This window comes from Antechinus flavipes, chromosome 1 (genome assembly GCF_016432865.1).
Source record: "Antechinus flavipes isolate AdamAnt ecotype Samford, QLD, Australia chromosome 1, AdamAnt_v2, whole genome shotgun sequence".
Classification (NCBI taxonomy): domain Eukaryota; kingdom Metazoa; phylum Chordata; class Mammalia; order Dasyuromorphia; family Dasyuridae; genus Antechinus; species Antechinus flavipes.
In genome coordinates this window covers 682,657,300-682,682,884 of record NC_067398.1, presented here as the reverse complement: position 1 = coordinate 682,682,884, position 25,585 = coordinate 682,657,300, and the positions used below count along the sequence as shown (strand labels likewise).

The 25,585-nt window shown below is 49.6% G+C and overlaps 2 protein-coding genes across 2 annotated transcripts; one reads left to right on the top strand and one right to left on the bottom strand.

Annotated features, from left to right (window-relative positions):
- Positions 1 to 6: 6 nt before the first annotated feature.
- DDX51 (DEAD-box helicase 51) lies at positions 7 to 10,042 on the bottom strand. Its single transcript, XM_051972581.1, has 16 exons — positions 9,954 to 10,042; positions 6,439 to 6,812; positions 6,187 to 6,308; positions 5,759 to 5,909; positions 4,963 to 5,108; positions 4,730 to 4,801; positions 4,026 to 4,132; positions 3,523 to 3,631; positions 3,168 to 3,313; positions 2,660 to 2,855; positions 2,339 to 2,454; positions 2,141 to 2,257; positions 1,733 to 1,834; positions 1,528 to 1,591; positions 1,205 to 1,339; positions 7 to 684 (listed from the first exon to the last, which is right to left on the bottom strand). The coding sequence occupies exons 1-16, from the start codon at positions 9,974 to 9,976 to the stop codon at positions 658 to 660; spliced, it is 2,007 nt and encodes a 668-aa protein (XP_051828541.1). The 5' UTR covers positions 9,977 to 10,042; the 3' UTR covers positions 7 to 657.
- A 65-nt stretch (positions 10,043 to 10,107) lies between these two features.
- NOC4L (nucleolar complex associated 4 homolog) lies at positions 10,108 to 19,737 on the top strand. Its single transcript, XM_051972582.1, has 15 exons — positions 10,108 to 10,260; positions 11,046 to 11,166; positions 11,912 to 12,018; positions 13,384 to 13,491; positions 14,192 to 14,341; positions 14,736 to 14,835; positions 15,218 to 15,252; positions 15,364 to 15,414; positions 15,680 to 15,791; positions 16,238 to 16,298; positions 16,808 to 16,918; positions 18,009 to 18,175; positions 18,824 to 18,906; positions 19,124 to 19,237; positions 19,561 to 19,737. The coding sequence occupies exons 1-15, from the start codon at positions 10,156 to 10,158 to the stop codon at positions 19,678 to 19,680; spliced, it is 1,545 nt and encodes a 514-aa protein (XP_051828542.1). The 5' UTR covers positions 10,108 to 10,155; the 3' UTR covers positions 19,681 to 19,737.
- Positions 19,738 to 25,585: the final 5,848 nt, after the last annotated feature.

Sequence of the window (25,585 nt, the reverse complement as noted above, 5' to 3'; positions counted from 1 at the left end):
AATCTGTAATTTTAGAAACTTGTAATGAATAAACAGTCTAGAGGCACCAAGGGGTTCGTGCACATGGAGCGACGTCTGCCTCCCCCTCATCCCGTAGCACCTTATACATGGTAGGCGCTCACTGACATGAGTTGACAGCTGACTTGAATCCAGCCTGTTGGTCTTAATCATTTCTCTTCATCTCCAATGGGGTGCATGTGGTTTCCATTTCTCAAGTCCTTGATTTTGTCTCTGTGAAGGTCCCGACTCTTCTCTGATCTCTGGCCCCCAGCAGCTCTGGCATCAATCTGAAGTTTAGGGGTGCAAGCTATATACTAGTGCTTGGCCAGGAGAATGTCCCCTCCTCTATATTCGTCCAGAACCAGCCTGGATGTACTTTTTCTTACTTCACTAGGGAACAATACTTGTTTCTATCAAAATAAGTACAAAGCCTCTGTTTTCTTTAAAAAATTAAAGTCTTCTACCCCCATTCCTGCGATGATTGCTGGCCTAGCCGTTACTGGGCAAGTTCCAGACAGTGATCAAGTCCCCAGATCACACCTATCTGGCAGCAGGCACACATCAGTCCCCGAAGCCAGTGGATCAGCAGCTCTTGACCCTGTTCCCACAATGCCTCCTTGGGCTTCGCCCAGCGCACACCGTCCATCCCTGCCAGACTCAGGCCTTCTTCTGCTTCCATTCATTCTGTGAAGGCAAAAGCCAGGGTGAGATAAAGAAAGGAGCATCCATTCTCCACAGAGCAGCATGCTTGAGACTGGAGGGGCCCAGGCTGCTGTGGTACTTTCCTGTCAAGAAGCCTAAGCCAGCAGCACTGACCACTCTTGCCTTCTTTGATGGCGGTTCTCCCTGGGAAACTATCTTTCCTGCTTTGGCCTCTTCTGGGTGGGTAAGACCAGCTCGCCCTTCTGGGCAGTGCTGGATGGATGGCTCTCTGTGGCTCTCCTCAGGCATCCATCACCCACAGGTCTCTGCTCCCTTTTTTGGTGAGCTCCCAGGACTCCAGACCTTGGACATATTGGTAGCTAAGGCTCTTGGGTCTGGGCAGCCGGGTGGTTGCTAAACTCCCATAGGGTAAGTGTGATATTCAAGTACATTGCCTAAATTGCTGGCCCGGCTTTGCCAGGTTCCCACGGTCCCACTAGGCAGCCCCGTGATTGGTGCGGAGCCGGCAGCTTGCGGCCCATCATGCCCCCTGAGCCCTTACCCGGATGGTTTTCTGGAGCTCAGACAGCGCTTCTTCATACTGAGGCACGAGGGACTTCAGGTGCTCACTCCGAACTAGATGCTTCCCCAGCTCCGGGGCTCTCGCTTCTCTCAACATCTGAAGGAATTTCTGCTCCTGGAGAAGAGAGCGGTTCCAGCCATGAGGGAACCTGACTCACCTTCCCTTAAGCCCTTCCTCATGCGTAACCAGACAGTGGTCTCTAGTTACTAGGAACAGAGGCTTTCCATTGACAGTCTGAGGCGGGGACAGGTACGGGGAAAGTGGCAGGGATGGGACAGTACGTGCGTTTTCCAGGGACCTACCTGTACTTTCAGGAGCAGAGTGAATGCCAGCCCCGTGTGCCCAGCTCTGGCTGTTCGGCCCACCCTGAAATCAATCACAACACGGGGGCGGGTGCCCGTCATTCCAGTTCAGGGGCTAGGTTAGTGACACACACAACTAGAGCCTCCACAAGCCCAGGAAGAGGGGCGGCACCACCGCGGCCCCTGCGGCCCACAGCCCCCTCACCGGTGCACGTAGGTCCTGATGTACTGCGGGGCATCGTAGTTGATGACCAGTTTCACTCCTTTCACGTCGATGCCTCGAGCAGTGGCGTCGGTGCTGATCAGGCTGTGGGGAGGTCAAGAGAGGAAACGCTGGGCTGTGGGCCCCGCCCCCCAGGCCCATTCCTCCAGGGCCCCCCACCCCCCAGAGGCCTAGTTCACCGGTCCCATGCTGGGTTGGACTGGCGAGTGAGAGTGTGTGTGTGTGTGTGTGTGTGTGTGTGTGTGTGTGTGTGACAGTGACACACATACACACAGGCTAAGGACAAACGGGGCGTGAGCAGGCCCTGGCAGCAGCCGGGTCCTGTCCTGGCCAGCCCTGCGGTGCTCTCTGCCCTTGACCCAGCAACCTCCCTCCCTTCACAACACTCACAGCTGAATCTTGCCCTGCTCAAACTGCTTCAGGATCATCTTCCTCTGGCCAGGCCCGAACCTGGAGGAGAACTCGGCTACGGGGATCCCTCCAAAGGCCTTGACCAGCAGGAACAGCCTGGAGAGAGGGGCAGGCAGAGCTCAGAGGGGGCACCCACCGGCACCTCTCGCCCCCTCTTCCCTGTCATCTGGCCCTCACCTGTGTGAGTGCTCCCGGGAGTTGGTGAAGCAGAGAACTCGGGAGAACTTCAAATTCCGTATCAAGTGCAGGATGACCAGTGGCTTGGAGTTGAGGCTGCAGGGCACGTAGAAATGCTGTGGGAGACAGGGCAGAGGCCATGAGATCCCTCTGGTAATGTGGGCCCACTCTTCTAAGCTGGGAGCCTGGAAGATGCTCAGATTCCCTCCCTTTTTGCGTTGGGTCTGGCTAGGGGGCCACCTTCCTCCTCCCCCTCCCCCAAGGGACCCCCCCCTCCCCACCAGGGGTGGTCCTATGGGCTCTGGGAGGCCCCGCTCTCACCGAGAGCCCTGCAGGGAAGGCGTACTTCCCCTCCATGTCCTGCTCGATCCCTGGCTGAGCCGTGGATTCTTGGCTCTCCAGGCCAGTGGAGAAGAGCCGGGGCTGGTAGAGGCCCAACTCCTGCAGTTTTTCAGGGTTCCTCGTCAGTGTGGCCGAGAACAGCAGCTTCTGGAGCGGCATCTGAGGCTGGCTCGTGCTGAAGGAGACAGGGCAGTGTCTGTGAGGGTCCCGGATGGACCTTATCAGCTACCCCACGGCCTGTCGGCTCTGGAGCCGGCAACGCCGCCGACCCTCGCTCTTCTGGGCCATTCTTCTAATGGGCCCGTTAAAAAGGGAAATTCTCCATCGTGGGCATGTGCCCTCCCTCCCTTCCTCCTCTGCTTCCCAGATCTGGCTCCTTCCTCAAAGGGGACAGTGACAACCTTCACGTAACAGAAATGGCCAAACACGGTCCCATTCTCCTCAGGAGGTGGGCGGTGGGATGGGTGCCGAGTGTCCATCTCAGTACCTGGCAGCAGTTATAGCTCGGGGTGCCACCCTCTGGAAGAGTGGGCTGGAGCCTGGGGCATCGTCGCCATGGAAAACTGCTTTTACCACCCGTGGCAGCCAGGACTGGTGCATGCTGTCAATCATTCGGTCGGCTTCATCGATGATCTGTAGAGTGGCAGGTGGCCGTGTTCAGGGGAACCCTGAGGAAGCTCCCGCTGGGCGGGGCCCTGCTCCTGGGAACGCTCCTGCTCGCAAGCACCGAGGCCCCCCAGCCACACCGGGCCTCCCCCCAGCCTAGGCGGGCAGACTCGAGCCCGGCACTGCCCCAGACTAGACCTGCGTGGCCCGGCAGGTCCCAGCTCGGGCCGACTCACCAGAAAGCGCAATTGCCTGAGGCTGAACCCTGGCGTCTGATCGATGTGATCCACCAGCCGGCCGGGGGTGGCCACGACGATGTCTGCCAGGCTGCAGTACCCGGAGTCCCTGCAACACCATTCAGCACTGTAGCCGATGACCGAGCTTCCCTCTCCTGTCCCACTTGCCCCCCCCTTTCACTGGAGCTTCTCCCACAATCCTAAGCCCCTTCCTAAGAGGCCCAAGCTGGTGCCCACTCTTAATCCTAAGCCTCACGACAGTGTTTAGGGCCTGCCATTTGCAGCAGAGCCTTGGAGGGGGGTCAGTGAGGGCTCTCTTGTGTGAGAAGCTGTGCAAGAGGCAAACTCCCCATTCATGGGAAGGGGATTAGAGGCAGGGAGCCTGGTGCCAGGAACTCATTCTTTTCAGAGCGGAATGCTAAATGGGCCCTGCCTTTGGCAGCCGGGGCGGAGGGCTGGCTGCCCCGGCCTAAGCGAATCGGCACAAACGCAATGAAACCTACGTCTTCTGGACGAGGATCTCCTGCTCCTTTGCCAGAGATTTCTGCCCCGTGATCTGGGCAACGCGCAGACCCGTGCCATCGGCATAAACATTGAATACTTTGCTCACCTGGAGAGAGAGAGCAGAGTTGGGCACTAGCGAGCCCACAGAATTGTATCCATGGAGCACAAGCTCCTTGAGGTGGGGCCGTCAAGCTTTCCTACGCGCATCTCTCATACCCAGCTCAGTGCCCGGCACTTAATAAAAACTGCCGATGGACTGACTAGCTTAAAGCCTATAGTCCCCAAGAACGACAACGTGAACAAGAGCTGGGCAGGGGCAGGAGGGGCGGCAGAAAGCCCTCTGCTGTTAAGACAAATGCTATTAAGACTCAGCTTCCTGCACAAGGAACCATCCACACGATGCCCCCAAGAACAATATTTGTGGCTAATCGAGGCAGGACAGAACAGCCTCTGTCCCGAATGCCTTTAGGAGGCTGGAGAAACCTCCCCTTCCCAGGATGTTTTTAGACAGGACTACAATAGGCACACTCTATTGAAATAAAAATCTAACTTTTCCCTGTCCAACTCCACGGATTCCCTGAAATGGAACCAGAGTCCTAAGGGAGTTGGGAAGCCCTGGATGGGAGGGAATAAGGGCTTCTGGGCCAACAGCTTCTGCCCCAAGGCAGCACAGCAAACCAGAGAAAACAAAAGGCCCACGAACCTGCTGGGCCAGCTCCTTCGTCGGCAGCACCACCAGGGCCCGTATGTGACACACTACACGCTCCAACAGGACCTGTGGACAAACACAGCACGGCCCCACACCAGGAGGCCTCTTCAGCCAAGGTCCCTCAGAGAGGCTGCCCTCTTCCCCAAGAGCACTGGGGCTTGTGACCAGGAAGAGCTCAGCAAGCCTTTGGTGGGGTCTCCCAGGCCCCTCCCCTCCTGATCATTTACCTGGATCACAGGGATGACAAAGGACAGTGTTTTCCCACTGCCTGTTGGGGCAGACACACAGATGTCACTGGGCTGGTAGCCACCTTTCCCCACCAGGAATCCATGGGACGCACTCTCCAGGAGGGCGGGAATCACCGCGGCCTGCACTAGACAGGTGGAGAACAAGATGGAGGCTCAACAGGGCATGATAAGGACCACAACAACAACTGAGACCGAACGGCTGCAAAGTGCTTTGAATGGCTCCTCTCTAGGGCTCTCACAATCGCCACACAGGGCAGGTACCTGATGTGTGTCCTGGAGAAGCTCTGGGATGGGGTCACTGTCCTTTTGAATGGTGGAGGGGACACAAAGGGAGCCCTCTAAGGACACACCCATCAGAGGCCGAACAAACAAACCTGAACACTGGCCTAAGGCCAGCATCTGTTCAAGCAGATGGCAAAGGAGCTGCAAGACACTGATGTGGCCGGCCTGACGGAGAGGAAGGCCCGCGGCCAGGCTGCCACAGGTGATGAAGGGACCTCTGGGGTCAGAGAAGCGTGGCTCCTCAGCCGAGGCTCACCCAGGCGGGTCAGGGCCCCCAGCCAGGGGCTCACACCACCCTGCAGCCGAGGCCATCGAGCCGCCGGCCTGCCCAAGGCTGTGAGGGCTCACCGTCACCTAGGTTCTCAGGGAGGGAAAGCAGCTTTCCCATAAGAGAGAACCTGAGGCCCCGGAGAAGAAGGGGCTGTGAGGGACAGTATTTTACAGCCTGGAGGGACCTTGCTACTGAAGGGGCAGATCCGAGCATCGGGGCTACCTGGAAAATAGGATAAGATGCCATTGGTCTTTAGTTTCTTTTGTAGGCAAGGATGGATTCCTGGGATATCCTGGATTGGGATGAGGTCGTTTTTGACACTTTTTTGGACCCGGCTGGGCTCAGCGAGCCATTTGGGTAAGAAAGGCTGGACCTGTGAAAAGAGTGGCAGGTCAGTAAAGAAGGGTGTGGGAATAAGGCTAAGACCAGGGACAGAGCCAAAAGGCCCTCTCTGGCTGCCTGTACCACAGGTGCCTCACTAAATCAGGGCCATCACCGGGAGACGCTGGGCAAAGGCCAGAGTTCTGTGGGAGCAGGATACCGACACCCCAGATGTGAGAACTAGCTGCCATCACTGGCTTATCTCTGGAGGGGGCTTCTTGTTGGGCACTCCCAGAAAGAGGACGCCATGTGGAGGTTTACTGGCCTACCTTTGGAAGGGCCTTTTTATTGGGCACTCCCAGAACGAGGGCGCTATGTGGGGGTTCACTGGTCTCTCCCGAGGGCTCTGAGGCTTCTGGTGGATCCTTTTCTTTTTCCTGCTTTTCACTGCCTGAAGAAAGGGGAATTGGGTGAGGGGAGATGAGAGAAAAACTCTGTCAATCCTTGTCTCTGCCCTGGGAAGCCTGCCCACCCTGGGCTCCCAGCTCCCTGGCACCATCTTGGAAGAGGACTTCCCTCACCTGCAGCAGCCTCTGGATCCTTCTTCCCAGTTTTCTTTTTCTTCTTTCCCTTGGGTTTTCTGGAGCTGCCGGTCCCTCTTGGACTGGACTCGGCCTCTGTCTCTGATGCTGACTTTTCTAACCTGTGGGGGCTCCCATCCCCCCGCTTCCTCTTTTTGGCTTTTCTTTTAGGTTCCTGAGGGACTGGAGAACTTGGGCTGGGGTGTGCAGGCTTGGGGGATCCTGGGATCTTGTCCCCAGGGGGGCTGGCCTTGGCCTTGGCCTCCTGCTGCTTTTGCTTCCTCAGCTGCCGTTCCCGGGCCTGAACTTGAAGTCTCTGCAGGAGCACCTGGGCTCGCTCCTCGGTGTTGGTCACATTTTCTTGTTCCTCATATCTGGGATAAAGGAAATTGTTAGTACTGAGCCAGGTCCTAAACCCAGAATCCCCAGGGGTTGTGCGGGAGGGGAGAGAAGCAGTTTTATTTCCTTGGTACCATGCCGGCAATGAGCTGGGTCTGGAGTCTCGGTGCTCTGACTCCAGGCCCTGCTGATGTTCCTGGCACCCTTTGATCATCAGCATTTTCCAGGCCGCCCCTCTTTTCTCAGGTCCAATAAGACTGGATGGCTCAGACACATCAAGGACTCATCCCTCTTCCTCGATCCCTACTTCCAACCAAATGTTAGGCTGTCCCCTCCTTTCCCACTCATTCCTATTCCCACAGTCGGCACTGGACGATCACAACAGTCTCCCCACTGAACCTTCTTGCCTCTACCCTCTTCCCCTTACAATCCATTCTTTGTACAGATAACAAAGCCATCTCAGAACTGCCCAGGTCTGATCACATCTACTCTTCTGCTCCAAAGCCTTCAGCAGCTCCCAAAGGTCTACAGAACAAAACGCAAACTCGGGCCTTCCGGGTGCCGTGGAGGAGGAGATAGAGCACTGGCTCGGGGCGAGGGAGGTGGCTTCGAATCAAGCTTCCTAATAATTCTGATGTCCAGAGGCAACGTCCCTCTCCCTAACTCTTTATCTGTTCTTCCTAGTTCTCTGCTCTGGCCAAACAGCACAAGGCAAAGCCCTCCTGCAAATGCTTCCGGACAACCATCATGTCCTTCTCACTCTTATCTTCTTCAGACCAGCCTCAATGTGCCTTTAACTCAATGCACCATCTTCCCTCGAAAACCAGACCCTCCTCCCACTCTCCTACTTCCATTCATGGACTCTCACCCTCCCCATTGGACATGGATTCTCACGACCATTATTCACCAAGTGCTTTCTATTCCATCTTCTCATCTCTCTTTATTCCAAGACTAGCATCCTGCTCATGTCCTCTTATCTATCCCCAACCCCCAAATTGGTCCAACCACAATCCTCCTATGCTATGAGGACATTACCAGAACCATCCAGTCTGACTCTCTCAAATTTACACATGAGGAAACCGAGATCCAGGGAAGGGAAATCACAGTGACCCAGTGAGTGAACCAAGTCCCGAGTCCTGAGTCAGCAAAACCTAAGATAAAATCTAGCCTCAACTATTTATTAGCTGTGGGATCCTGAGCTAGTGACTTATTAATAACAACACTATCCTCCTCCAGGCTGTTGTGAGGATCGAATGAGAAAATATTACAAAGTGCTTAGCATAGTGTCTGGCACACAGCGGACACTATATAAATGTTACTTATTATTATTATAACTTTTTTTTTTTTCTTTTTGGCTGGGCAATTGGGGTTAAGTGACTTGCCCAGGGTCACGCAACCAGAACGTGTTAAGTAGACTCTATCCACTACACCAACTAGCTGCCCCATGGCCCTCATTTTTAACACATATAGTTGAGATGGGATTTGAATCTAGGTCTTCTAACTGCAAATCCAGTGGCTTTACCCAACACTATCCTTTTCTCATTATGACTGACCTTTAATGCTTGAGAGTATCATTTAACATATTTGGGCTCACATGTACAGATATCATTAAAGGTCAGCTTCTGAAAGAGCTGACTTATCTACTGTAACATAGCTAAGTGTAAGAGAGCAGGGTCCTCCTGACTCCAAGTCTATTCTCTGTTCTTCAGACCACCCTTTTTGGGAGGTTGGAGGTGGGAGAGGAGAAAGAGAGGAGAATCCTTACCTAGGAGCCCATAACCAAGGTAAGTGAAGACTGAATCTAGCCTGGCTCTGACTAGACATATAGCTGTCTCCATAAATTATCATACATTTGGAGATAGAAGAGTACCTTAGAAGTCATTACGTCTACCTCCCCATGGTTTACAGGTTAGGAAACTTCGACTTGAAGAAAGTAAATGATTTGGCTAGGCGCACACTGCTAGTGTCAACTATGAGATAGGAAATCAGGCCTTCCTGCTGATCAGCGTTCTCTCCACTACCCCCTACTTCCTTTTATTATAATAAAAAGAACTGGTATTCATAAGTTGCTTTAAGGTTTGTATGATTTAAGTTTGCATGTTTTAAATTTACATGCATCATTTCACTTGACCTTCTCAACTTTGTGAAGTGAGCTCTCTTAAACCCATTTTATAGCAGAAGATTCTTACTGAAGGTCTGTTAAGCGCTTCCCATGCATCACCTCATATGATCTATACCCCTCTGACGGAAGTGATCTTATGATTCCCATTTCATAGCAGGAGAAACTGAGTCTCTCTCAGAAAAGGCAAGTGGCTTGGCCACAGTCACAGACCTAGCATGTTGTAGAGACCAGATCAAGACCAAGACACGCTGACAGCAAGAGCTCAGAAACGTATCCTCCACGTTCCCGGCAGGTCAAGCTCGGCTCTGATCACATCTTCAATGGTTCTCTGCCGATGACTGAGGAAACCACATGTGATACTGAAAGCCCTCCATTTATCTGCTCAATGGGATAAACTCCAGGTGGGCAAGGAGCAGGAACTGAAGACAGGTGGGATGGAATTGAATCTAGTTTCCCTAATGGCGGGTGGTGAGGGGGGAGAGGAGGGACCATCCTACCTTTCCTATCCTGCACCTACACCCGTCTTCCCAACTCCAACTAACTTCCTCTATGACCCCGCCCCTTCCATCCCTGACCCTCCTCCTTTTCTCCCTGGTCCAGCCTCTTCTCCACAACTCCGCCCCCTGCCACAACTAGCATCTCCTCTGACTCCGCCCCCTCCTCCCTAGCCCTGCCCCTATTGCCCCGTCCCTGAGTCCCTTCCTTCTCCTTCCCTGTCCCTACTAGTTCCCTCCCTGACTCCCTTCCTTCTCCTCCTTCTTTGCCCCTACTAGGTCCCTCTCTGGCCCCGCCCCTTCTCCATCCCCCTATCAGCCCGTTCCGTGGCTCCGCCCCAGCCTTCAGCCCCGCCCTTTCTACACCCCAGTTCTCCTCTCCCTCTCCCCAGCCGCTGTCCCTTCTTCCTAGCTCCGCCTCTTCCCCGCAACGTGGGGAGAGGGTTGTGGTAAACTTCGCCGGGGCTAGTAACAGGAAAGTGTTCCCAGACCTTCCTGTCAGCAGCCAGACCTCCAAATCCACAGCGCCCGAGGCTCGGCTCGGAGTGAGCCCTGCTTACCTGGCAATCCGAAAAAGCGCCATCGCTCAGCCGGGTTCCACCGCTCTCCCCACGCGGCCCCAGGGACTCCGCACTAGACTCAGGCGCGGGGAGATGACGTCGACATGCGCCGGCGCTGCAGATGACGAGAGGAGGGGCGGAGCCGAGTTTCCTCCAAACTCTTCAGCACATGCGATTCTAGATTCACCGTCCGGAAGAGCACATGGAGCCGGAGCGCGGGGCGGCGGAGCTGGGCCGTTGGCTGGAGACTGCCCTGAAGAGCCGGAGAGGCGCTAACGTCGTGTTTGATATTCTGGGTGTGCTGCAGGTGCGAGTGGAGGGGATGCCGGGGAGAGGTGGAGGAAAGAGGTGGGGAGGATGAGCGCGTGAGCGCATGTGCACGCGTGCCAGACCCAGGAAGTATTCTGAGTAGGTGAGATACCGCGGAAGGACGCAGGGGGCGCTGTGCCCAGCGAGAGACCCGCGGGGAGCGGGCACGGGAAGTGGGAGGGGGTGCGGGGAGAGCTCTCCTTAGTGAAATTCTGAACATGCGCCGGGTCCCCAAAGTCTTAGTGCACCCTAACGCTATTGACGTCAGTTTTAGACCACTGAACCCGAAGACGACTAAATGAGTTACAAATTGCCTACTTTACACACGTCACTCAAGTTTTAAGCTTTTGTTAGCTTTTTTGGTTTAGTTTTTTTTGTCCGACTCTTGGTGACCCCATTTGAAGGTTTCTTACCGTGGTTGCCATTTCCTTCTCCTGCTCATTGTGCAGATGAGGAAACAGACCCACAGGGTGAGGTGACCTGCCCAGGGGCACCCAGCTAAGAAGTGCCTGGGCCTGGATTTGAACTCAAGATGCTTCCTAGTCCAGTGCCCTGGCCACTCTCCACGCAGCTTTTCCACTGTTAGGTCAAATGTCAGTACATTTTAAACTACTGAGAGCTTGCAAGCAAACCGCTTAAGTTTTAAGCTATTGATAGCTTGAGTCAATCAGTTAAGTTTTAAGCTGTGAAGGCTCAAATGATTGAGTAAATTTTAAGCTGTTGAGAAGGGGAAAGCAATTAACCCGTCGTCCCCTTCTCCATCTCTCCCCTCCGCACCCTCAGTCGGATCGGGAAGATGATACTCTCAGCGCCATCCACACCTGCAGCCGACTCTTTGGGGCTCTGCTGGAACGGAGGGAGCTCTTCGTGGGCCACCTACCTGAGGAGGAGGCGGCGATGGCAGGTGAGGATGCCTTCCCCCACCCGCCAAAGTACCAGCCTGCCTCCAGTTGTCCAGCTAATGGAAGGGGCAGTGCCTCCCGCTGTCCTTTAGGAAGGGCGTTGAAAAGCCGGGGTTGGTACAAAAAAGGATGAGGTTCCCAGAATGATCAAGGGCCTTGAGATGCTGCCACGGGAGACTCTCTTGAAGAAACACGAGCTGTTTGGTTCCTTCTGTGATTTTGTAACATTTCTGTTACAGTTTAAGGATCACAGAGAGCTTGCCTCATAGCCACTCTGTAGTGCATTGTCCCCATTTTACAGAAGAGGAGACTGAGTGTCAGAAAGGTTAAATGTCTTGCCTAGGATCACGGGGATAATAAATGGCTCAGTTGGAAGTCTGATCCAGGTCATCTGACTTCCAAATCTTTTTTTTTTTTTTTAAGAAATTGCACAGTAATCAAAAATCCTTTCCCTAATTGACTTCAGAATATAGCTAGGTATATTTTTGGAGGGTGGTCACTTATCATCCGGTAGAAGAACTGTAGCCTTCGGACCTAGGCCAAGCATGAATGTGGTCCTCAAGTGAATCCAAGGGAGGCTGCTGGGGAGAGCTACCATGTGCTTGTGATGCTTTGCCCTGGTGTGGCTGCAGTGATTTCTTAGCCTCAGGAGCCTGAGCTGCTACGTGTCTGGGATTGCAGAGTACGTCTCAGTTGGAATATAGGTTGGGAGAGAGATTCTAGGACAGAAACACTACTTCTCCCCAGGGTCTGGAGGTGCCCTTCGGAAGTATAAGGTGTGGATGAGACATCGGTATAACAGCTGCTGCAACAGCCTTTCAGAGCTCTTGGGCCATCGTTCTTTCAAGGTCAAGGTGAGTTTGGGAGTCAGAGAAGAATATTCTTGGGTTCTGCCATCAAGTAGCAATTAACTTTTGTGATGACCGTGTATTTAAAATCAGCTGGAGTCAGGAATTCAGGTTAAGGGAAAAGCTTCAATCTTTATTCTCAGTAGAGGTGAGGGGGGATTGTGATAGCAATATGGGCAGCTGCGACAGGAAGCCAGCTAGCAGAGGGGGATTGGAGGTGAAGGGGGGTCGCGATAGCAATGCGAGTAGCTGTGTCAAGAAACCAGCCAGCAGTCTCTCTTTCCACTTCTCTTTCCACTCCCCTGCCTCCACCCACCAAAATCATCATTTCCTATACAACACATCAGGACTTGCACAATGAGTGGGCGGGGCCATTCTTTCTCCAAGCTTATATATTAATAGAGTATGGTCCCATTACTATTTAGCCTCACGTGCTTGGGACCTCAGTGCATCAACTCAAGCCTCAGCCCATTACAGACTTTCAGCTTCTATTTACCACCAAGATGCCTTAAGCTAAATGCCAAATCTGCACAAAACAGACAGTTCTTGGAGAGCAGAATGGGTGTGTGGGTTGGAGGGAGGAGTGGATGGGAGAGAAGATGTGGGCTCGTGTTACTTCCCACACTCCTTAGTGGGGTCATTGCTCTGGAATGGAACATCTCATTTCCCACTGGTCTCCCCAGTGCTGTCTTTCTAGCTCTTAGACACTTGGAGTATGATTTCTATAGAGTGACTTGTTAAGGCCTAAAGTGTGAAAACATGGGATTCAATGTGACTATTTGCAAATCACTCCCTTATGAACCGTCCACATGAGAAGAAACAGGCCCGGCCATTAATGGACAACTGATACAGGCAATGCAGATAGCAAATGATCTCTGACTGATGTTAGACTGCACAAACAAAGCTGTAATTCATCGGAAGCTTTTGAATGAAAGAGGTTTATTCTGTTTTTCTGAAAACAGAGCCATTAGTCCTAAAAATCTCAAATGCCCTCAAATGGGAGTCCGGGCAGTTTCTACATTTCAGCTTCAATATCACTGTTACTACAAATCCCAGCACTAGAAACATGATTAGGTCATTTTGTGCAGTGAATTTCAGTGGCATTTTCCATAAGTCCATCCAAGCAGGGTTACCACAGGCCCTCCATCTGCACTCAGGTTCAGAGAAGTAGAGGCTGAAACCTTGCTATGAAGAAGTTAGGCTGGCTCTAAAGAACACACTGTCTGGCTTATGCCCTTCCCTTTCCACAGGCAGCAGTCCTTGTTCCTGAGATCTGGGCAGAGAGATGGGCCTTGTAACATGGGCCAGTAGATGCTGGCTGCTTTCTGCCTCTGCTGAATGTGTTCACTTCTCTCTTCTCTCCCTCCTTAGGAACTGGCCCTTTGCACACTCATGAAGTTTGTGCAGCTGGAGGGGGCACACCCGCTGGAGAAATCCAAATGGGAAGGCAACTATTTGTTCCCTCGGGGTCTCCTCTTGGTATGGCGCTTGTCGGGAGGATCTTTATTATGAAGAGGGCGGGGGAGATGAGGACAGCTTTGTTTTTCATTATTGATTCTGTGGAAGCAAGCTGTAGGATAGGTAGTTCAGCAATTACTTGCTAGGTTTTATAAGACTGTGTTTTGCATATTCTTCATTTAACAAGTGTTTCTTGAGTGCTGTGGACGAGGCACTTTCTCCTTGTGGTTTGGCTCAGCCTTGTTTAATTTGCATTCTCTAGGCATTTACAGGTTATTAGAGGGACAAAGGGTGGGAGCTGGGAAAGGGAGCTGACCTGATATTAAAAGTTACTCCTCAGGTAATCCCTGGAGTAAATAATGGAAATGTGCTTCATTGATTTAATAAGTTTAGACCATTTTTTCTTCCTTCATCAAATCTACATATATACTTATTTTGATCCCCTGAAAATAAGTAATCCCCTGAAATTCCTTTGATCTCTGCCAATGAGATTGAGAGATTGAAATGCTTCCCTATCCCATCTCACCCCATAAAAGGACCAGAACCTGTCTCTACCCTTGCCCCAAATGTCAACAGTTAAAGACCAGCCTTCTCCCCAACTTCTCGAAGCAAATTTCACAGTGGGACAGCACAGATGAAAGCAAGAGTAATTTCCTGTTGGTTTGAGGGCCTTTCAGAGAGTGCGTGGATAATTGATTCTGTCTCCTCTGTTGACTCCTAGTCTGTGGTGGAAGGCCTGATTCCAACAGAGGGGGATTCGTCCTTGCTGATCTCCCGGTTCCAGGAGTACCTGGAACACGATGATGTTCGATACCACACAATGCAGGCCGTTGTGGATTTGGTGGCCAGGGTCACAGACACACACCAACAGGTGATGCTTGGTTGGTGGGGCTCTCTGAGTGTCGTGAGATGTGGCCATAATTTCAGCCTTTGTTCAGACCTTTGATTCAGACTGGTTTTCTTTAGGATTATAGTCTGGTTTCTTTTTCCCCTGGATTTGTTATGTGTCTGACTGCATTTAAGGGGTCCTGGTTGAGAGATAGAGCCAGGATGATTGAAAGCTAGCCGTTGTAAACTACATCCTGGCTGAAGGGCTGGCAGTCAGGAGGCCACGAGCAAGGGTATGATACTGGGGTGGGGGAGGTGGAAGCAAGCATCTTGGGTGATCAGCACAGAAGAGGGACGTGATTGGAGTGAAGGGAAAATGGAGAAGTTTGGCACTTGCCTTAGCCTTTTTCAGTGTGCTGACTTTGTCTTTCCCTCAGGTTCCCTCCACGTTCTGGAACAACACCTTCACCCTGATCTCCTCTGTGAGCCTACCCCGCCAGCAGAGTGACATCTCTAATTTCTATGTGAAACATAAAGGTGAGCATCTTTAGGAAAAGGGAGGGAAGCTGGAGGAGGGGTTTATGCCTTGGGCCTGGCCTTTGAGTGGTGAAGGAACTCGTCCTTGTTTGGGAAGAGGGAGAGGAGGGATGAGCATGAAAGGATTTTCATCTCCTGAGAAGAACTCTCATTGATCAGTAGCATTGACATTGTCATTTTGTGTGAGCTCGGTGAGGGCTGGAGAGTTCAGTCCTGGGTAATGTGTCTGAGTCATGTGGAAAGAAATAAGGGCTGGTTGGGGCCCGAGCTGTGCTCTCTCCCCATGGTCCAACCTCAGTGACGGCACTCGCTGCAGGCTGGACTTTCAGGGCACTTCATAAGCTTTTGACTTTAAGCCCTCCCCCATCCCTTTTTCTCACAGAGATGCTGGAGAAGTGGAAGGTCACTCAGCTGAAGGTAAAGATTTGGGAAGGAAGGTATAGGACGGGGCGGAATGGGGCGGGGGGAGCTGAAGCTGTCCCCGTTGCCCCCACTGTCCCTAAGCTCCTGCCCTTCCTTGCCTTTCAGGAACACAAGCACGTGTTTGAGAAGATGTGGTTCAGTTTTCTCAAGCACAAGGTAGAACTGAAGCTCTGGGCTGGGGGGTTCCTGGCAGAGGTGTGCGTGTGGGGGAGTGGGCTTGGGTCTGGGTTGAGGGTTTGAAGAGACTGGGTGTCTGAACCTTGGCATGTGGCTGAATCGCTCCATCGGGTAAAGCTCCAATGCTGCTGGGAGCAAAGGCGCTGCCCTGGCCTGGAGCTGGGCGGGCTTACGTGGGAGGCTGGAGCGTGGGGACGCTGGGAGCCGCCAGGCAGCTGGGACCTTGGTGCTGTCCCCACTGCAGCTGCCCGTCAGCCTCTACAAGAAAGTGCTTGTGATCATGCACGACTCCATCCTGCCCCACATGAGCCAGCCGAGCCTCATGATTGACTTCCTCACGAAGGCCTACGACATTGGTACGAGGATGGGGCTGGGGGCTGGGGCGGGGCCACGGTCCTGCAGCTGGGGGAGGCGGGGTCTGAGTCTGGGATGAGCGCGCTCCTGGGGCAGAGCAGCTGAGGGTTCCAAGGGCCAGACTCGGAGTCACCAGGACCTGGCTTCTAATCCTGCCTCCGATGGCGGGCGGGGGTTCCCAGGCAAATCACATCCCCTCTGAGTCTTCAGGATTGTCACATGTGAGATGGGGATGATGGTGGAAGCTTTCTCTTTGAATCTGAAATGTTATAGAAGTATCAGCTTGTTTATTCTTGGTGTCTGTGAGTGGTGGGTTGTCTGGCTGTGTGGGGGCGGGCTCTGGGGCTCTGGTGGGATGTGTGTCTGTCTTAGGGCATGAGGCCTGGCTCGGGGGCAGAGCTGGGCTGGGCCTCTGGCTGATGGGGGTGGGCGCCTCTGTCTCTTGCAGGTGGTGCCATAAGTCTCCTGGCCTTGAATGGACTCTTTATTCTTATTCATCAGCATAACCTGTGAGTGGGGTTGGCGTGGAGGAGAGAGTGGGCCTCAGGAGACTTGTAGGGATGTTGGCGGCATCTTTCTGGGGACCTGAATTTTGAGCTGCTTCGCCTCCTCCCGAGCTTGGCCTTCCCCCTTTTCTGTCTGGCCCAGTTGCCATGTCGTCGTCCATGACTGTGCCTTCTTTTATGCCTTTGACTCTCTCTTCAACATGGCCATCGCTTCCAGGCCTTCTCTGGAGAGTTGGGCATCCGAAGCCGAAGGTCTGGGAGTGTGGGAGATCAGTGTATGGACAGTCGTTCTCCCCTGAGGTTGCCATTTAACGTAGGGCAGCCTCTCCAAGCCTCCATTTCTTCTCCTTTTCCAATGGAAATGACTTTCTTTTCTGCCCACACGGAAGTTATTTTGAGGATCAGAGAGAATGTGTGGTGAACTCCTAGAAGGGGATCAGAGCCAGTGGTGAGGGGCCCGAAGCCCGGCTCATCTGCTTCCTGAGTCCCTGCTTTGTTCCTTTCCACCACAGTGAGTACCCCGACTTTTATCGGAAGCTCTACAGCCTGCTGGACCCTTCTGTTTTCCATGTGAAGTACCGAGCCCGCTTTTTCCACCTGGCAGACCTGTTCTTGTCTTCCTCGTGAGTTTAGCCCTGGGGGTATTTTTTCTTATACTCGTAAAAGTATATGCTTTTGTATGCTTATAAATACTTAAATGCTTACAAATATAAGTAAATATATAAAAAAAATGCATGCTTATAAAAGCATGAGAAAGATGGTTTGGGGTTGGCCCCGGGTCCTCCCAGCTTAGTGACCCTCTTGGCTCAATGTGCTCTGGGTGTCATGGGAGAGACGGACATCATCTCATGCCTCGGAGGTCAGTTTTTGTGGCCAGAGCCTGGGGATCTGCACTGACCACTCTGTGGCGGGGACCAGAAGGGAGTGAGGGGGCTGGTGTTAGCTCAGCCTTGAGGACAAAGGCAGGGGCAGAGAGCTGGAGGGTCATCCCAGAGCCTTCGTGAAGGGCCTGATGGGGCTGTGGAGAAGAAGTCAGAGTGCCTGAAGCCAGCTGTTGCTGAGAGGAGGAAGTAACTGGGCTTGCTCCCGGCCCAGTGGCCCATTGCACGCTTCTGGGTTTGCTGGCTGGGGTGAAGGTCCATCTTGGCCATGGAACAGAACCAAATCCGTTGACTTGTATAGAGATTGGCCTTGTGACCCTTCAGAGGAGAAGCTTGTTAGAGAGGGAAGGGAATTAGCCTTCTCAATTTACAAGGCATGAGGTTGAGGTGTACCGAATGTAGTTTGTTAAAGTAGATGGATCAGTGGGGGCTCAGCTGGGCTCAGCCTAGGGCTCCTGATGACTGCTCGCCCAGGCGGGCCGGATCCTGATAATATCATAGACAAGGTCCCGCGTAGGTATCGTAGAGGCAGGGAAAACCTTTAATGCTAGACAAGAACAAGTAAGACACAGGGAGAAAGAGGAAGGGCATGTCGAAGTCGCTCTGTCTTTAACCAGGAGATAGTGTTTTAAAAGGAAAGTTTTGTAAGTCAAACCTACATTAAATGAACCAAAATGTGTCTTGTGAATTCTTTCCTTACTTCAGTTACCCGTGGTTTCTGCCTTACAAGATCTGTAGTTTAATTTTCTAGTGCTTGCTACTCCTGTTCTCCTAGGAGCGGGCCTCCTGGGCAGAGGACCCGGAGCTGGCCCTAACTGCATTTTCCCGATAGGCACTTACCCGCTTACTTGGTGGCTGCCTTTGCCAAGCGCCTCTGCCGCCTGTCCCTGACCGCTCCTCCTGAGGCGCTGCTCATGGTCATTCCCTTCATCTGCAACTTGCTCCGAAGACATCCTGCCTGCAAGGCCCTGATCCACCGCCCCAGTGCGGAGGCCAGTGGTGAGAAGGGATGAGGGTGAGAGTCGGGAGAGCTCCCAGTCCTGGCCTTTGGCCTTGAGCACAGGCAGACAGAGAACCACTTTCTGCAGCTGAATTAGACATTTTGGGCTCGAGGCCAATAGAATCCTCCTCTCCCAGGGTGCTCCGGCTGGCTGTTGTATCTCCCAGGACACGGAGATCCTCATGCTACCATTTGGGAGAGATGAGCTGTGAGGGCAGGAGGTGTATCTTGTTCCTAAGGGCAGGCTTAGCAAGAAGGAAACCCTTCCCCACCATGTTCAGATATGTCTTGATTTGAGTCTGCTCTACTACAGACCCATCTTAAGTGAAAAATTGATATTTTGGTAAAAGGCAGGAGGGAAGAAGGACTAAAACCTAAGGATTCCATGGAGGAGAATCTGCAGCTCCTGATTTCTTGGATGGGGATGTCGGTGCCTTCTCCCTCTCCTCTTCCTAGACCTTCCCAGCCCACATCCTTGTGCACAGGGAGGAGGCAGCTCTCTCTGTGCAGTTCTGTTCAAGGAGCCCTGAGCTATATAGATTGGGGCATTGAGTTTTGGCCCTCAGCAAATCTCAGCTCTTTCTGGGCCTTGTGCCCACGGTCTCTTGGAATGTAAAGTTTCCATTATCCTGACTTTTTGTCCCCAGATATGACCGCTGACCCCTATGACATGGAGGAAGAAGATCCAGCCAAAAGTCATGCCCTGGAGAGTTGTCTGTGGGAGCTCAAGGTGAGTGGGCTCAAGCTGCTCGCTTGGAAGCCGGGGTCTTTGCCTCCCAGCCAGGAGGAGCAGTGGGCTGGAAACTGGGGGAGGGGGAGGCCCCATAGACAGGGGCTGAGGGGGAGGGGGCTGGTGCTCCCATTAGACCACGGCTTCTTAGCAGGAGGCGGAGGTGATTCTGGTTGAAGGGGAGCCTCTAATGCTGCTCTGATTCAATCTTTTAAAGGCTCTCCAGAGACATTATCACCCTGAGGTAGCCAGAGCAGCCATGGCCATCAACCAGGCCCTGTCCCCTCACGAAGTCAGCATTGCCCAGCTGCTGGAGCTCTCCCCTTATGAGGTGGGCGTGTGTGTGTGTGTGTGTGTGTGTGTGTGTGTGTGTGTTGGGGGGGGGGGGGCAATACCTCTGATGGCCCCTCCGCTTCCTTGAGGAGCTTGGTCCTGGAGGGAAGCTGCTGGGGAGCCCAGGCCGGCGGCCTGTTTACTTTTCTCCGAGGACTCTGCCATGACGGGACAGGGATGGGGAGCCTGTCAGCGCGCCACACCTGGTGACCAGGCAGCTGTCACACGGCCACAGGCTGGTTCTTGGTCTCTGGCACGCTCTTATTCCCCCCAAGTACTTGACCTGACTCACCCCTATACTTCCACGATCTCTTTCTCCAGATCTTTGAGAAAGACTTTAAGAAGGAGGGGTCTGGCCCTGTGCCCCTGGAGTTCCTGCAGCCCCAGGGACTGCTGGGTCGGAGAGGTGACCTCGCCATGGAACTCTTTGCTCTGGACTGACACACTTGCTTTTACTTCCTCACCCCCAAGTTTGGGATTAAATGTTTTTTTACAGAATGACTCGGCGTATCTGTTTGTGGGGAAGATGGGGCAGATATGCTTTGGGGTGTTGGGGTACTCTGACTCTTCAGAGATTTCTTTCCAACACATGGGACTTGCCACAAAATGCCTAGTATTGTGTGAAGGGGAACGTTCCAAAACGGAATATAACTTTATGGAAAGCCATAGCTAGGTGGCAATCTGCATGCAGATCTCTGTGACCCTGGACAAGTCTCTTCCCTCTATCTTCCTCAGTTTCCTCATTTGTAAAATGGGGATGATAATAGCATCTGACTTCCAGGATTGTTGTGAGGATCATATGAAATAATAATCATTAAGTGCTTAGCATAATACCTGGGTTGTAATAGATACTCTATAAATGTTTGTTTTCTCTTTTTAGTTAAGATGGCCTTTGTGCTTTTGTCTTTCCTTTCCATATTGTGTCCTAAGTGGAAATCCATTTCACTTATCCCCGATCTGCTTCCCGTGGTGCGGCCTTGCTCACCTCCGAGGCAACCTTGTGTGAGCAGGGAAGGACTTCACTTTAATCTGATTCCCTGCAATTTTTTTTCACTCAAGGCCTCTATGAAAACGCTTACTCAGTATGACAGCATTCTCTCTGCCAGCCCCATTTTGTCCACACTCTAATCTATCAAACAAGCAGAGAAGTTTTTCTGCCCGTCCATCTCCTCTTTGTTGTTGGCTGCATTTTGGCAAAAGCAATAAAGAGAAAGTTATTTTGAGGGCAAGTAGAAGATCACCCAGCTCGTGTTGCCAGTGAGAACAGACCTAAAATGATCTTTTTTACTGTCATGTACTGCCTAAGAAGAGAAAAAGACACAGACAGATAGATACACATACCCATACACATCCCCCATTCTCTCCCTTTGTGCACTAGAGTTGTAATCTTCAGGAAATGACCAGAAATCTAGGTCAACTCTGCTAAAATTCCCTCCTTTAAAAATTATTTTTAATATACATTGCTTTATGAATCATGCTGGGAAAGAAAAATCAGCAAAAGGGGAAAACCATGGGAGAGAGAAAAAAAAAAAAAGTGAATATATTACATTCAGTCTCCTTAGATCTTTTCCTAGATGCAAATGATATTTTCTGTCCAAAGTCTATTGGGATTCCTTTGGATCACCGAACCACTGATAAGAAACAAATCTGTCATACTTGATCATCGCACATCCTTGCTGTTACCATGTACAATGTATTCCTGGTTCTACTTGTTTCACTCAGCATCAGTTCATGTAAATCTTTCCAGGCTTTTCTAAAATCAGCTTATTCATCATTTTTTTATAGAACTTTTTATAGAATATTCCATTACCTTCATATACCACAGCTTGTTCAGCCATTCCCCAATTGATGGGCATTAACTCATTTTCCAATTTGTTGCTACCACAAAAAGAGCTGCTACAAATATTTTTACACATATGGATCCTTTTCCCTTGTTAATGATTTTCTTGGGATACAGACCCAGTAATGTCACTGTTGGGTTGAAGGGTATGCAGTTTTATAGTCCTTTGATCAAATTGTGGATCATTTCACAATTCTACCAACAATGTATCAGTGTCCCAGTTTCCCCACATCCCCTCCAACATTTATCATCTTTTGTCACCTTGGTCAATGTGAGAGATGTGAGCTGGTATCTTAGTTGTTTTAATTTGCATTTTTCTAATCAGTGATTTAGAGCATTTTTTCATGACTATAGATATGACTTTAATTTCTTCATCTGAAAGTTGTCTTCATATCCTTTGACCATTTTCCAATATATTTTAGAAATGATGCCTTTATTAAAAACATAAAAGAGACATGCCTTGAACAGAGTATTAATAAGGAAATCAACTGTTCTTAATGACTGACAAGGCCAATATTTAACCTGAGATTGCAGCCTGAAGTTTGGCTTGTCTGAGCTGAGGATTTCAATTGCTGGAACTTTAGGGATGAAATGGGATCCTGCCCCCAGCATAAATCCTTGAGATATTTTTGATGTAATTCTGCTAGTCCCCAGCTGAGTCACCATTACTTCACTGGGGAAAAAAAAATTAATGTCCACCTTAGATAGCAGGAGGTTGAGTAATCTTTAATCCTAGGGGGAAAAAAAATCAATTTATTACAGGCCTGAAGAGAGGGTTTATAAGGGTTTGCTCTTTGGTGTCAGCAGACTTTGAAAAGTACTTAGTTTTTTGAACAAAGGAAGAAGGATAAGTGATCTGGATGCTCAAATAAGAGCTCACGTTTCTCAGTGTAAGGGATCTCTAGAAGAAAGACAACATGGTGGGGGGGAGATGCGGATGTGGGGAAAGAGCATTGATTTGCACTTGGACTGGAGCTGAAATCTGGGCTCTTTCTTGTCCCTGGGTGAAATTAAAGCAAGTCAGTTAATCTCCCTGGGCCTTAGTTTTCTCATATAGGAAATGGGTGTGTGTGTGTGTGTGTGTGTGTGTGTGGTGTTTTAATCTCTAAAGTTCTTACTCCAAATCCTTTTTGGTATTTACAATCATGTCCGACTCTGCATGACCCTATTTGGAGTTTTCTTAGCAGAGATACTGGAGTGGTTTGCTGTTCCTTCTCCAGGAACTTTTTTTTTTTTTAACAGATGAGGAAACTGGGGCAGAGATTAATTGACTCGCCCAGGGTCACAGCTAGGAAGTGTCTGAGGCCACATTTGAGCTCAGGTCTTCCTGGCTCCAGGCATTCTACCCCACTTTACCACTTGGCTGCTCTTTGTCCACCCACCTCACCCACCACAGAATAAATGTCCAGATGCTTAGGAAGCTTCGTGGGTGATGTGCAACAAAATGTGCACTCATTAAAGGCCTAAAAAAGGAAAACAACAACATGAGTGAAGCCATTGTTCCTGGGGAGTTCCCAAGCAGTAATTGGGGAATCATCATAGTCTTCATTGAAGATCTTCAGAGATTTCTGACAGATTCAAATCCTTCTTCTGTTACTTAGTGGCTGGGTGACCAGAGGTAAGTAATAACATTTCTGTGCCTCAGTTTCCTCATCTGTAAGGTAGGTGTAATAGGTGTAGTACTTATCTGCCTCATGTCGTAGTAAGGAAAGCACTTTGTGTTATAAAAATGGGTCAAGAAGCATTAAAAAAACGTGAAATTAGAGAGACCTGGGCTTATATTCTTAAAAAAAATTTAATTTCATGTTATTTTGAACTTAGATACCAAAGACAAGAAGCAGTTCAATATATTGGTGTTCTAAAGGCCTAATTGCAGTTTTAAACTTTAATAGCATAAAATAACATCGGACAGAAGATTGTACAGGAAAGTGTGGATTTCAACAACACAGAGTCGACTTTTTCAGTATGTGTTAAATTTCACACATAAGCTGATATGTCAGATTCCTTCTGTTCTTTTTTCCTCTTCTTTTCTCTCCTACTCCCTCCAAAATGAAAATTCAAAACCAAGACCCAAGCCCTTGTAATAAATACACAGTCAGGCAAAACAAATTCTCAGCTTACCCAAGTTACAAATAGACATCTCATTCTACAGCTTGAATCATTACCCCTCCGCCAGGATGTGGGAATCGCGCTTCTCCAGTGATCTCTGCAATCACAGCTGGGCTTTTCGTTGATCCGAGTTTATTTTTGTTTTGTTTTTTTGATACTGGTAGGTTATTATAAATTGTCCTGGTGCTGCTCCCTTCTCCCGGCGTGTGTTCATGCATATCTTCCCAGTTTCCTTATTTCACATCATTGCCCTTTATAAATGGAAAGTGATTTACAAATGCTCATCATTCTTATCATTAATGCACGTCATATTCCAGCCTTAAGTTGGACTCTTGGCTGTTTCCCAAACTTACTGGGAAAGCCCAGAAGTTTTGCCCCATACTCAGAATGAGGTTTGTCTTCATCTCTATCATCTGGTCTTCCTTCAAAGCCCAACTCAGGGAACACTTCCACTGTGGAGTCCTCCCTCATTCCCTCAGTTGGAAGTGTCCTTGCCTCCTAGAACACTTTCTGGATCTGTTATTTGACCCCATTAATCCTTTTGTTGTACTTACTGTCTGCTTGGGAGACAGCATGACCTATTGGATAACCTTGGATTCTAATCCTACCTCTGAAACATCCTGGTAAGTCATTTAACCTGTAAGAGACCCAAGTTATTTATCTATGGCTACTTATTGCCCAGTCCACAATGATAACAAATCCCAGGATTAATCCCTCGGAAAAAAAATCTGTAATTCTGTGTATTCCTCAAATATGTTGCATGAATGATGTGTGAGGGAAGAAGTTGTCTTTGCATCTTTAGTGAATTGGATATAGTACTTTATAAATAAACGAATCTATAAACCAGTGGTTCTCAAACTTTTGTTTTCAGTATCTTTATCCTATTAAAAATTATTGAGCATCTCTCCAAAGCATTTTTGTTTATCTGGATTATATTTATAGACATTTACCATATTGGAAATAAAAACTATTTTTGAATTTGAAGACTCTCTAAAAGGATTTCAGAGATCCCCAGGAATCTCTAGACCATAATTTGAGGACCACTGCTATAAAATAACAAGAATAATACTTGTATTCTCCATTCCTAACCAAGAAAAAAAAAATCTCATATGCTGGAGCTACAATTAGAATCGTACAGGATTTCACAGCCATGGTAAAAGACTGTGAGTCTTGGAATGATGTCTACCGACAATCAAAAGAACTAGGCCTCCAGCCAAAAATATATCCAGCAGAATTATCTATAATGTTGAATGAGAAAAAATGGACATCCAAAAATAGACAATGTAATCCTGCAGATTTTCAGGACTTTCTGTCAGACAAACCTGAACATAATAGAAAATTTAACATAAGATCATTTTCAAGCAAGTCAACAAGGTCAAATTATTCATTTATTTATTTTTTTTACATGGGAAATATATACCATATGTTTAAGATTGATATCAACAATAGGATAGCTCAAAAGAAAGACTGGGGCAGAGTTAAGGTAAACATGATAATTATGTTATACAAATGAGGTTCAGAGGAAGAATAAACACAGAAGCATTAGAGGGGGAGGAGGGCTTGAAATTCTGAAAAGTATTCACATCGGGAATGGGTTAAATAGGCAACACTATCTATATAATATGAAGGATATAGCAACCTTCAAAATCTAAAGAAATAAGAGGAGAGGGACGGGTGGATAGGGAAGCAAAGAGTGAAGAAGATAAGGGTGGGATCCATGGGTGGGGGGAGGTTAAGTAATGTCAAGGCAAGTTCAGAAGCAGATTGAAAGCAAAAGTTAGCAGGGATGGGAAAGATATATGTGTGTATGTGGGGTATGAGAATGTATGTACATATGTGTAATAAATTTCTTAACTGGAGCTTGCTTGGGGAGGATGAAAGGGAAAAAAAGAATAAAGTAAAAAAAGGTGTGCAGGAGAGAACAAAAGAACAATTTATAAGGAAATAAAGATGGACATTCATGAATATAATTTCTAATACTAATATATATATACACATATGTACTTTCTTGAACTGGTATTTTGTTATATGTTTTGAATTCTTCCTGATGTTCTGCTGAATACATGACAATGCTCTTTTTAATTTCATTTTGTTTAGTATTTCTTCTGTTTTTCTTTTTTCTTATTTTTTAAAATAAAATTTAAAAAATCAAATAGAAAAAACAAAACAAAACAAAACCCAACCAACCAAACAAACCAAAAACCAGGGCAAAAACCAGTTCCTACCTAACTTTAAAGAATACTAGAGATTCATAGCAATGATTATTTCAATTTAGCTTCTGGCTTTTGGTTAATTAAGTCTATTGCTGGAGATCAGCAGGACTGACAGATTTAAAGTCTGATGTTCCAGGCTTTCCTGATCACTAATTTACCCTTCATAGGGGGATATTAATAACCA